The sequence below is a fragment of the Azolla caroliniana genome, unplaced genomic scaffold, assembly GCF_043228905.1.
Source record: "Azolla caroliniana isolate FFs.n. ecotype wild unplaced genomic scaffold, voAzoCaro1.0.p SCAF_12, whole genome shotgun sequence".
Classification (NCBI taxonomy): Eukaryota; Viridiplantae; Streptophyta; class Polypodiopsida; order Salviniales; family Salviniaceae; genus Azolla; species Azolla caroliniana.
Genome location: NW_028230447.1, coordinates 3,122,322 through 3,134,064, shown reverse-complemented (window position 1 = coordinate 3,134,064; position 11,743 = coordinate 3,122,322). Strand labels below are relative to the sequence as shown.

At 37.0% G+C, this 11,743-nt stretch overlaps 1 protein-coding gene across 3 annotated transcripts; it reads right to left on the bottom strand.

Annotated features, from left to right (window-relative positions):
• Window positions 1-1,038: 1,038 nt before the first annotated feature.
• Window positions 1,039-9,918, bottom strand: LOC147856836 (uncharacterized). 3 transcript variants are annotated; one of them, XM_087328286.1, is made up of 10 exons: window positions 9,690-9,917; window positions 7,201-7,848; window positions 6,729-7,092; window positions 5,169-5,250; window positions 3,706-3,763; window positions 1,871-1,968; window positions 1,702-1,797; window positions 1,551-1,621; window positions 1,323-1,456; window positions 1,039-1,238 (listed from the first exon to the last, which is right to left on the bottom strand). In XM_087328286.1, exons 2-9 carry the CDS (start codon window positions 7,787-7,789, stop codon window positions 1,330-1,332), a joined length of 1,485 nt encoding a protein of 494 aa, XP_087184412.1. In that variant the 5' UTR covers window positions 7,790-7,848; window positions 9,690-9,917; the 3' UTR covers window positions 1,039-1,238; window positions 1,323-1,329. The 3 variants fall into 3 exon arrangements, with proteins under 3 accessions (XP_087184412.1, XP_087184411.1, XP_087184409.1); XM_087328285.1 differs by having other exon boundaries at window positions 6,729-7,898; window positions 9,690-9,918; XM_087328283.1 differs by having other exon boundaries at window positions 6,729-7,848; window positions 9,690-9,918.
• Between the last annotated feature and the right edge of the window lie 1,825 nt (window positions 9,919-11,743).

The following is an 11,743-nucleotide window of genomic DNA, read 5'->3' as shown; positions in this document are numbered from 1 at the left end:
AGTGCTGCCACGTCATAAACCCAACATACATTGAGTGCCTTGCCAATACATCTAATTAAGCACTTAATTCTTAATGAATCAGTATCATATGCTAAAATCCAGCATAATACGTTTATAAAGAAACTTAGCAGCGTTGTGATATGAAGAATTAGTCAATCATTTTACAACAGATAGGTTGAAAAAGAAGCAAAAACAATGACCTAAATTTTATTTAAAACTATGGGAAAATTATAAAGGCTAATAATTCAAATTATGAATGTCAACTCCATGAATTATAGCCTTTCAACTTTATGTAGTTTACATTGTATATTTTCTGCAGTCAAACTGAGTATTTGAATTAGCCAGAACAAACTACTTGACTTGGGATGGAATGAAAAGTGCATCTTTATGTAAATGGGCTTCCCAAATGAGTTACAATGATCTACCCTTACATTCCATTTCAGAAAACCAAGATCTTGGATTTTTACAACGTGAACTCCAGATTTGAAATATAGACAGATCGATGAATTTGAATGCATTGTAGGAAGGTAATGCATACCTGAACAAAATAATACTTATATAACATGAACAGATTTTTTAACCGTAACTGTAATTTTAACACATGCATCTAAACCTATTTTAGTTGAATTCATGTAATATAAAAAAATTAGCACTTTATAAGGGCTAATATTTGTTCCTAAAGCTATTGATGGTATTACAAATTGAAATACACTATGTACGGTAGTATAGGATGACCAAAAAGCCTTGTTGCAGATTTACGAATTACTTAAAGACTTCAGATCAACCTACAAAATATAAAGAGGAAAGAAAAGGATTTTTTGGAAGGGCTCCACCGTAATTATAAGGCTACTAAACAAAAAAAATTGAGACATGATCGTGAGCATTGTACACGTGCACGAGCACGAGTTTTCCTTAACTTACATACAAATATAAATCTACATACTATATTGCTGCACCAATACTAGAGTGAAAACAAATTTTCTCGATAAGTTACTAAATTTTCTGACCTAAGAACTAAAATGGACTTATACCTCATCATCAAGAAGACTTGCTTTTGAACATATACTGTTGATGAAAGGGTATTATTTTACAAGGATAAATTACTCTTCTATGCGGTCATCATCCTATATCATACAATCACATAAAAATAACAAGTATTGATGTATGAGCAAACTCCAGATTGCATGGAAGAAATAAGAGTTTGAAGTAACTCTTTGCCCTTGTTTAAGCCAATATAGCTGAGACACAATTTGACTATGAGCAAGATATATATTTTAGCAAGAAATGTAATAGAACATTATTTAAACATACACAGAATTTACCCATTTGTCATAACCAGGTTGGTTCTGTACTCTTTTCCTGACTTCCGTTAGAGGATAGTTGATCGTCGGCTTTTGTTAACGAACGGTACTGCAGCTTTACAGTCTCTCCATTGTCTAGTGTTCTCACAACATACCTACAGAGTTGTGATAAAAGTATAATATTTTTTTATATTATATTCACACACACAATCTCCCCAATTGCTAATGCATAAGATAAAATTTCCTTACCATCCATTCAAGCATTGTGTAGTTATTACTGCATTGTGTCCAACAAACCGTTCAGGAGTTCTTTTGTTTCCCTAGGATAAAAAAAAAAGTGATCAAGATACCTGACTATGATATATGCTGTCACTAAAACCCATCTATTAAATGCAAGTACCTTTATCAAGACCTTGTCATCAACCTTGTATGGGAATTTGACTCCTTTATGACGAGAAGATTCTCCATGGTCACCTGAACCTCTTTTCACCTGAATCTGAAAAAGAGTCTGAACATCATTATAAGCTCTTTTCACCAGTATTTTTAATATTTTTGAAGTCAAAGAGAACCTGATCATCCTTTTCTCTTCTCCTCTTCGCTGCTTTAGGTATGTTCTCTTTGCAATGTCCTTTCTCCCTTTTAAAAGCTCGTACAACAAACTGTAAAGCTGGAAAAGCAAAACTGCTCACTTTTAATCCCTCTTCCATCCATTACATATCTCTGAGTCAGATTATTGAGGTCATCCAAAATATTAGGACTACCAGGAGTGTCACAACCAACCATATCCAGAAATGGGGTCACATTACTGGCACAGATCAAAGATGGCATTATATGGTCACCAATACACAACTATTTAGAAACCCTATGAGAAACCAGAGAGCTACAAAGCAGGGATTCCAAATGATGAGTCAAAGTGGCAAAATTAAGATCCATGTTAACCAAAGAGACCAATCTAGACATAGACCATAATGTGCATCAGATTTGTCTGAATTGAGTACATGTAGTAACGTGTGTATGTTCATCTTACTGGTCGGACTAAATAATGGCCATAACCTGGGGGAGCCTTGTTCCATTGAATTTCTGGAGAGATCTCTACATGAGCTGCAGTGTGGGGTGTCTAATCACTGTTGATTAGCCTCTGATTTATAGCCTTCAGCAATAAGCCTTCATAGTAGCATCTGAAAGCAATGAATGCTTATATCCAATTTACTTGCACTGATTCAAGTTTGTATTTGCTAGCAGTTCTATGCATATCTGAAGTGAACTAGTTCCTGATGCTTTTCCATTCTTAAGGAACCCTATATCAGAGTTGAGATTTTGCACATTTAATATAAAATTTTGTCCAGATATGAGAATATCTTTCAGAATTTGAATTCGAGTATAAAACTTAATTGTGGTTGGCAATTTGAACAACAGATGGAACGTTGCAAGCCATTTTTCCTCAGTAAATTTCACCCCATTTACTTACCAATTTTTGCATTCTCTAGAATGAGAAATTATGATATTCATATTTCCTGAAGGGCCCTTAGATGAGCTCATGATTTTCCTGAAGGGTCCAATGACTAGGACAGATACTCCGGGTATTTTGCAATCTCATATGACAAATCTAGGAAACGAATCTTTTGATTCAATAGCTCTGCACCCTCGTAGAATCTACAATCCTTCAACCACACATCCATGACAGTCTTGCATGTGATATCTTTCTAGATAATTTGCCACAGTTTGCTTGTAAGATGCCAGAGTGGAACCCATTCAATATGTTCTTGCAGATTATAACACGTAGAGAAAGCAATTGTGGTTTTAGTGTTGGTTCAAAAACAATTGCATACATCATAACATATACATTCTATGCTGTCTTTGCTTTGTTTATTTTGTTTTGCAATATAAATATATGAAGAATTCACTCCTGTCTGCAGTTAAGGATATGTAGACTGAACTACCTATTGCTCCTCAGGAAACTTACGAGACACTTTATAACGTGTCCTCATTCCATGTTCAGCATTTGTTTCCATTGCTGTTATGAGCTTTGCTGAGTTTATATGCCATTCATACATTTGAAATGATGGTCAAAATCAAACCATACTCTCTTGTAGAAGCTGAGATAGAAGCCGATGACAAAATAAATTAAGGGCCCAGATGGTAGCTCTATGGAGTCAAGTCATACAAAGGGCTTACATAATTAGCCACTCATATAAGGCTTATACAACCACCCATGGGGATAGCAAGTAATCATGTAAAAGGGCTCATATAAAGCAACTTGAGTGGTCTATAAAATCACTACCAGAGTCTCAGAATGTGAAACAAGATGCAGGAATCACATCTTTTCAAGAGGGCCTCTCTCCACATGTCTAAGCGCATAAATAAATTTTATGAAACTATATAAAAATATAAAGATACTGCTTACCATGATTCGGAGCCATGTCTTCCCTTTTTGCTGCTGCCCCACATGAAATACATGCATTCTGTTCAGATCACATCGAAACAGGGTGAAAATTACAACCAAAAATAAAATATACCATGCAGCTGCACATGTTAAAATGCCTTAGTGTAAGGAACAGTAGAAAAGCACACCAGCTAACGATGCAAAAGAAAAACAGCATTATCACCTAGTTCATCATAACTTCACTGGACATTCCTCCATGTATCTCATTCATGTACCAGAGTAAACTCTAGCTTATGCGCATTAAGGCTCAATATATAACCCATGAAGGAGTCATTCTAACTGTTTTATGCACAGCATGTTGAAGTCTTCTTTTGACTGTATTGAGTTGATAATCTAGGAATGATCCATATTTGGGGCAGTTGCCTCTAGCATGAAATAGATATTTATTGTTAAGTATCTCACTACACACAACCCACAACTCACTGGGGAGATAAATACAATAGAACTCTCAACTCTACTGCTTACAAAAGTATAAAAAGAACAAAACCATTACGAGACAGCCATTGCTACACACATCTAAATTTATCATCCTCTGTTCTAAGTTCACTATCTCCAAAGACCATGGCAAACCAGCTATGCAACACTTCCCAATCTTTCTTACGGTTTGATTTTTACAAAACGGGATGGATACAGGAAGGCTTTTATAGTGGGGTCATGCATCATTTTATTTTTTAATTATCAAAACGTTTCCAATGTTGCCAGCCATTCAATAAACCATCCTTCCCACTCTGCTTGAAATTAAATTCCTGAAAATTATGCCAGTTCTTTTTCAACTCAAAATTCAGGCAACCCCCAGTTTCTATATTCCATGCATGTGCAGGTCTGCATGGAAGTATCCTCCAGTGCAGGTTACGTCTTCTAAGGCCCTGGAAGAGCATTCATATAGATAATCAAATGGGTGACCACCCTCTCTATTTGTTTTTGACATGTTGTGACGAGGTGTTAGTCCCCATGGACATCCACCATGTTGTCTCTCCGTGCCAATGTGTATCTGACTCTGCCTCAAGATTCTCGAAGTATCATTTAACTCCAGCCTTCTAATGGGTAGATTAACTAAAGTTGCATATTATTAGCTATGCAGGTCAGACTGTTGAAGATGGAGGAAGCAAGCCACATTTCAAAGTAAATAAGGGAATGAGACATATTACAAATTGTAGTATAGAATCAATAGATTTTGACAAGTGTGAAACTGAATAAAATATGTCTAAAGATGTATGATGCATAATACAAAGATATATTGTGTATGTGTACAAAACTATTTGGTTTATACTTAACAAAAAAGAATATTAGCACATACCCACAAGTACATGATAATTTGAAAAATAAACATAGCACAGAATCTTGATGCAATCTAAATTCACCTGAGCAGTTCTATTTACAACATTATCATGATGCAAGATGCCAGTGCATGAAGTCCCACTTACATTTTCTATGATGCGTTGGAGACTCTCACTCCCAAATGAATGCCCACATAAAAGTATAGTTGCATCATCCATCAAAACACCACTGTTCCAAACAATTACCAGCAAATTTTGATAAGAACTTAACAAATTGCATACATTAAAAGATATTACCCAAAACACACCAAAATTTGATAAAAATTTAACAAACTGCCTACCCTAAAAGAGATAACACAAGTTAGCATTGACACTTGACTACACAAAGTCAATGGTACATTCAATTAAAACTTAACATCAAACGAACCAAGATAATACATAATGTCAAACCAAGAAATATCTTTAAATTATATACAAGGAAACTACAACCAAAAGTATTTCTTCAATTCAAAATTGAAATGAGCACTCCACATGTCTTAAACACAGTAATAGAAGAGTCAATAGCTATGATTGGCAGTAATTCCCCAACAATATGAAAGCATTCAAACTTTTTTTTTCTTTTTGTTTGGTGGTGGGGGGGTGGGGGGGGGGAGGGAAGGAGGAGGATAGAGAGATAGATAAATGGAGAGACGCAGACAGAGAAGAAAACAAGTCAAACAAATCAAAGTAAGAAGGCTTCAAGGCAGTTATGTGCAGATGCAGCAAAGAATAGTATTAGCCCAAGTAGTATTCTTACATGGGTGTAGAAGTGCAGCAAACATGGACTTCTATTTTAATATGTTTTTTTATAAGGTTGGGGTTATAAGAAAAATCTATCCATGGTGAATAGGTCCAAAACATGGCCAAAACATAATTTTCTCTAATGTGATCTGTAAAATGGGTAAATCATCCATTTCATAGCAATCCTCCTACATTTTTTGCAACTGGGGAGCTGCCCCCAAATCTCTACTAGGGAGGCTCCACGAAAATATTTTTATGTGTATTTATTTAGATAATTTCTTAGGGGTCTATCCTTAAGTTCATTTCTGTCATTTCCCTGATAAGTTGAAATCTTCAGGCGACTATTCTCCCATATGAATTTCTGACTGTTTGGCTGCAATCCTTTTTCACATATTTATCTTCAAGCCGAGGACTTATTACAGTTTTCTTGACCTAGAAAGTGAAACCAACAGTAACATTGAAGTAATTAAATTCATGTAACTATTCAAGATGGGATTTGGTTTATGAAAATGCTGGCAGGCAGGGAAAACTATATCAACTAAGAAAAGACAACAACAATATGCATTAAGTCAAAGCGAAATGAGATCACAATCCAATCTGGATTACCAGCAGTAACATTAGCAAAAGAAAACATGAAGATAATTCAAATTCCCTGACACCTAACTGCTGGCTATAACAAATAATATAGAAAGGACATAAATTGAGAGCAGCACTTAATATATAAGACTAAAATAAATATAGGCGACAAATATTTTCACAAATCCACAGCATACAGTAACTCATAGACACATGGGTTGCATCTCAAGGATGGTACTTGGGCAGGGATGCAACCACATTGACCTCTCTTCTACGAGAAGAAGATGCCGATCCCAAATTATAGAGTATGCTGGAAACAATACATTGAAAAAAGGCTAAGCATAAACTTACGTGAGTGGATCAGTCAATGCAGATCGAAGTGGCATCTCTGAAGTATCATGATTTTTCCTTTGATTGAAGGCCACAAGCTGGTTTCCGGGATCATTTTGAGGCGTCAAAGCAGGTGGCTGCACCAATGTGCTATCATCTTCTGCTGATTCCACTCCAACCGGTACAGCTTCTGGCTCAGGTGAACTGCAAGAAATTCTGCTTTGCTCGTGACTATAATTTTGGTTATCCTTCACAAATGTATCTCTGTTATTTTTCTCTTTCCCTAGATCATCTCTTTTATATCCAGGTGCAGTATCATGCTCGTTAGCCATCAGCGTGCCATTTGGTACTGTAGAACCAGACTCTCCATGACCAAATATAGGCCCTACAGATGAAAATGAATTCAGGAACGGTACAGTAGAGGTTTGTGAAAGAAACATTCCCAATGATGGTCCAGATGGAGCACCTTGTGATGACTCCCTATGACACTTACTTCTCTGAAGTCCCATCGCCTCATGCCTATTTCCATTAACTTCATCCATCTGGATCGTTGGAAGACCATATCCTCTTCGATTAGGAATACCCCGATCAACTAGCCTGGTCACACCTTGATGAGATACAATATCTTCTCCTTCTCCATCAATATCACCATCATCTTCCTCGTCCTCTTCTGAACCATCAGTTCGTGATCCACCTGTACTTCCACCATCTCTTTCTTCCATGTCTCTATTGTCCACTTCCTCTTCCATCTCTCCAGGTTGTGAACCTCCTGTCCAATCCAATGCTTTTGAGGATGTGTTTACGACAGACGAAACATGAAAGCCTCCATTTAGAAACCTTTGACCCTCGTCAACTGAATGCTCATTCTGGTTAACTAGCATCCCATGAGTACTTCGGTGTAAGAAGTGTTCCCTTTCAGCATTAGCATATTGTTGTGCATCAACAATGTGCACACCTGTCTCAGGTCCAAAGTTTCTTATTGAATCGCCTCTATTAGGAACTCCTGGTGAACCACCATGATACACCCGAGAAAAGTGCTCCTGGTGCATCAATCTATTCACGCCATTATAACCAACATCCATCTTCTACAAGAAATTTGAATGCAGCATATTTTACTCCAATGTTACATGTTCTGCGTCATCTGCCAGTTTGCAAATGGAAAATGCATCCAAGTCAGTTGATATTTCCATCCTGGTTAGTAAACATTTAATAAGAATGAAGGTTTCCTTCCCTCTCTCTCTCAGCCATATTCTTGTTCCGTATTGATAAGACATGTTTTAGTTAAACAATACATCTGGGTTCAAAACTCTCTCCCTCTCTCTCTCTGATAAGTGTGAGATAAGATGAGGTCAATGCAAATACACACTAACTTGTAGAGCAAACCAAGATAAGGACTAACATGAAATAGCAAGAACAACGATAATGTTAAATGCCAAGTAATCAAATTCATAACATTAATCTTAGCTCTAGGTATACTAATGTCAACAAGTAGATAAAGCATTAGTTAGATTGTAGCACCAGGACCAGCTCAAAATAACCAATTCGTGGATGCAAATTTAACCAAAGAGACATCCACATCAAACACTCACTTCAGATGCTAGAAGAATAGAACAAGAATTTGACCAGACCAGAAAGACCCCAGGAAGTACAATCCTGATTATAACAGACCAGAATCTTGAATCCACTTTGCACAATCACATAGTCCTATAAGCAGGATAAAATAAAATAACTACATAAGAAAGGAGTAAATACCTATTTCTAGAAGAAGGATGTGGTCTTGCTCGTAATGAATAAAACAAACAATTAACAGAGTCCAAACGCACTAACAACAGAAATTCCTAAAAATACTAATGCCTCATAGCAGCATTCCCTAGACTAGGGTGACAGTTGGATCAGTTCTACGTGAATCCTTGGTATGCTTAATGAGGTCATCACATGTCCATAAGCTAAATACAGGTCTAAGCAGCTGAGAAGTGTTATAGCTCTTAGGAAAGCTTTGAATTTTCTGTTTGTTTCACTTGAAAATATAGTCCATGTAAAGAAAGCATGTTCTATATGCCACAATTTTACTCGGTTCTCGATTAAATTATGCAAAAGATGGTCACTGTACAAGCAAAAGATGACATTTTTTTTCATTTGAAAATCGACACTATATTTACAAAGCATAGAAATTTTGTTTTTTTCCATCAGTAAATGGACTCTAAGAAGGCACAAATATCGTCATTGTACAAAGGGAAGGAAATAAAATCGTTTACTTCAGTTGAAAATCCAGACCATACTCCAAAAGTATAATTATGTTACAAACTTTTCCATAAGAATATGGAATCTAAACTTCACAAAATTCTTCAGCCCGTGGTTAAACTATACAAATTGTGCTCAGAGACTGGGCAATACCATTTACTATTTGATGCTTCACAAATAAGCATCACAAGCTTTTCCCATGCATAATGTAACTAAAAGGATTTGTCCACAGCCACCTGGAGAATACAGATTTTCTGTTCGCTCCATTTGAGAATTCACATTTCTCTCAGAAAAAATGAATAATACATGATTCCACGAGAATATGAGCCCAAGAAGCCACAAATTCACTTGGATCTTTAATTAATTTTCGATTGTACCTAACTGTACCTTCTTCTGTGCCTAACTCAACCTTCTTCTATCCCCAGTTTCAACCTTCCTCTGTGCCTAATTTCAACATTCTTCTTTGCTTAACTTAACCTTATTCTGTCCCTAATTTCAAACTTCTTCTGCCCCTATTGTTAGCCTTTTAGTGTACCTAATTTCAACTCGAATTTTTGCCAAGTTTCACCTTTTACCTTCCCTTAATTTCACCTTTTCTTGAGCGTAATTTTAACCCTGGCAAAGAAATTATGCCTTGCATAACCAGGAAAACACCATTATTTGATGTTTGGAGAGAAAACTAGCATTTTTTCGTTTTTTACCCAAATCTTTAACTCGCAAGAAAAGGCAATTTGTGCTTACCTGTCCTCGGACAGCACAGAACCATGTCCGCAGATAGATATATCGAATTAGCTTCACGGAGGAAACAATTGGAATGATGGAGATGTTGCAGGAATAAATATACAGAACTGCGGAGAGCTAGCTGAGAGTTACAATTTCCAAGAAAACGACGATCGAAAAGGGAGGAAACGTGAAGGAGAAGTGGTACTAGCACTAGCAGTTCTGCTCGGTTCCCATCGTACAGAGACACAGAGGGGAGGGGGGGGAGATTAGGGTTTCATGGAAAGCGAGTGAAATTTAGGGTTTCTCACCTGTTTCTGCAGTAGAGAGAGATGAAAGGGGCTGTTAAATTTTTTGCCCCCTTTTTAGGGTGGAAAAAAGTGAGAGTCAGACAGACAGATGTAAATGGGAAAGAGAAGAAGAAAGAAGAAAGAAAGAAGAAGAAAGCCAAAATGAGAGGCAACACATGTAATAATAATGAAAGATAAGGCTTGTAAAAATGGTGCTTTGGGCACTCTGGACATTTTCCTGAGGACATCGGCAAGTCACAATCGAACCAAACGCACGCAAGCGCCCATTAGACTCCATCCTGCATCCTGCGGACAAGACCAACAGGAGCCACCCGCCCGCCCGCCCGAATGAATGTGCCTCGATAGAATGCTCGGCTTTATCCCGAGATGGGATGGGCACAGTCCATGCCCGATTCCTTCTTATTTGAGAGCTCTGATCCGCTTCCTAATTTCTCTCCACGAGAGACTTGATTCACACATCACCCGCATGACAGGGGGAGAGAAGGGTGGCATCGTGTCATTTGACACACATTAGTGTGTCGGGGAACTAACTATTGCGTCGTGAGCACTCTCTCGTGCAATCCCAGTCACTCATGTAATGGAATTTCGGTATTGGCGTGTATGTAGGCCATTCTTTACTTTGTCAAACATCGAACCTTGAAACGCAAGGCGGTTTCACTCGTTGGTGCGTGGTACTCTGTGTTGATCACATGTTCCTTATTGTTGCCAATCATTTCATTGTATGCTAAAAATAATAATCTTTGCACCTACTATAATGGAGGTTATTGGGCAATGAGTTCCTTGATGTTGCCATCCAACCATTTGAATCACTTGCACACATAAAAGGCAAGTTGTTTGCATTCAAACGTTTGGGATTGAGTCATGCAATAAGTTATGAACTTGTATCAACATTCCTTGCTAACGGTGTTGTATTAAGTAACAGCGATATCTAATATGTTGCCAATTTAATTTAGTGCCAACATACTTTATTGATAGCAATTTCTTTATAGTTTTCACTTTCTTTTTCTCGAAACAATTGTTTATGTCAACATTGTCAAACCCTTTTGTTTGAGCGTTTTCGTATTGCACATTATCTCAAACTACATAGTGAATGGTTTCTATTATGAATGAAATATTAAGTCATCGGGCAGTTGTTCTTTTTCTGTGTAGACTCAACTTAAAATCATGGAGAGTGTATATCACGAACTCACCTTCAAACTCATTGCTCAAGATTGCCCCTAACTGTATCATCATATTTATCTATCAATTGAGTCATTGAATATTGAGCAAGTACTAATGATTAAATAAAATGATTTTGTGCATTCATGAGTCATTTACGAACCTGCGTATACATATATTCAAGTTCCAACCACTTAATGTCTTGTGTTAAATAAACTCACTTTTCTTCATAAAATTACTACACGAAAGAACACTTGCATATGGTATACAACAAGCCTTCTGTGCGTTAACATGTATAGTTATCCAATGATTCACGAAGACTTTGCGCACCATTTATCCATCCTAGTTTTCTCGAAAGACTGACCCCAAATGGGATCGATTCCACTAGAAACATATCATACATGAAAGGACACATATGTGCAACACATTCCACATCGTGCCATTATAATATATGCTCTATATGTATATTATATATATATAGAGAGAGAGAGTATACAAGACAAGAGATAGAGAGCCCAAACATACATAGCTCAAGTGACTAGGTTGCATGACATAGACAAGAAGGTCACGTTCTCAACCTTTGCATTTGGTAATGACAACCTAAAT

Bases quoted from the DNA above. Each gene is read 5' to 3' on its own strand.
- LOC147856836 (XM_087328285.1), bottom strand. From the start codon at position 7,789: ATGGATGTTGGTTATAATGGCGTGAATAGATTGATGCACCAGGAGCAC. The intron at 5,251-6,728 runs GTAAGTTTATGC...TGTTTGGAACAG, and splicing joins GCATTGACTGATCCACTCAC to TGGTGTTTTGATGGATGATG. The intron at 1,622-1,701 runs GTACTTGCATTT...TTTTTATCCTAG, and splicing joins ATGACAAGGTCTTGATAAAG to GGAAACAAAAGAACTCCTGA.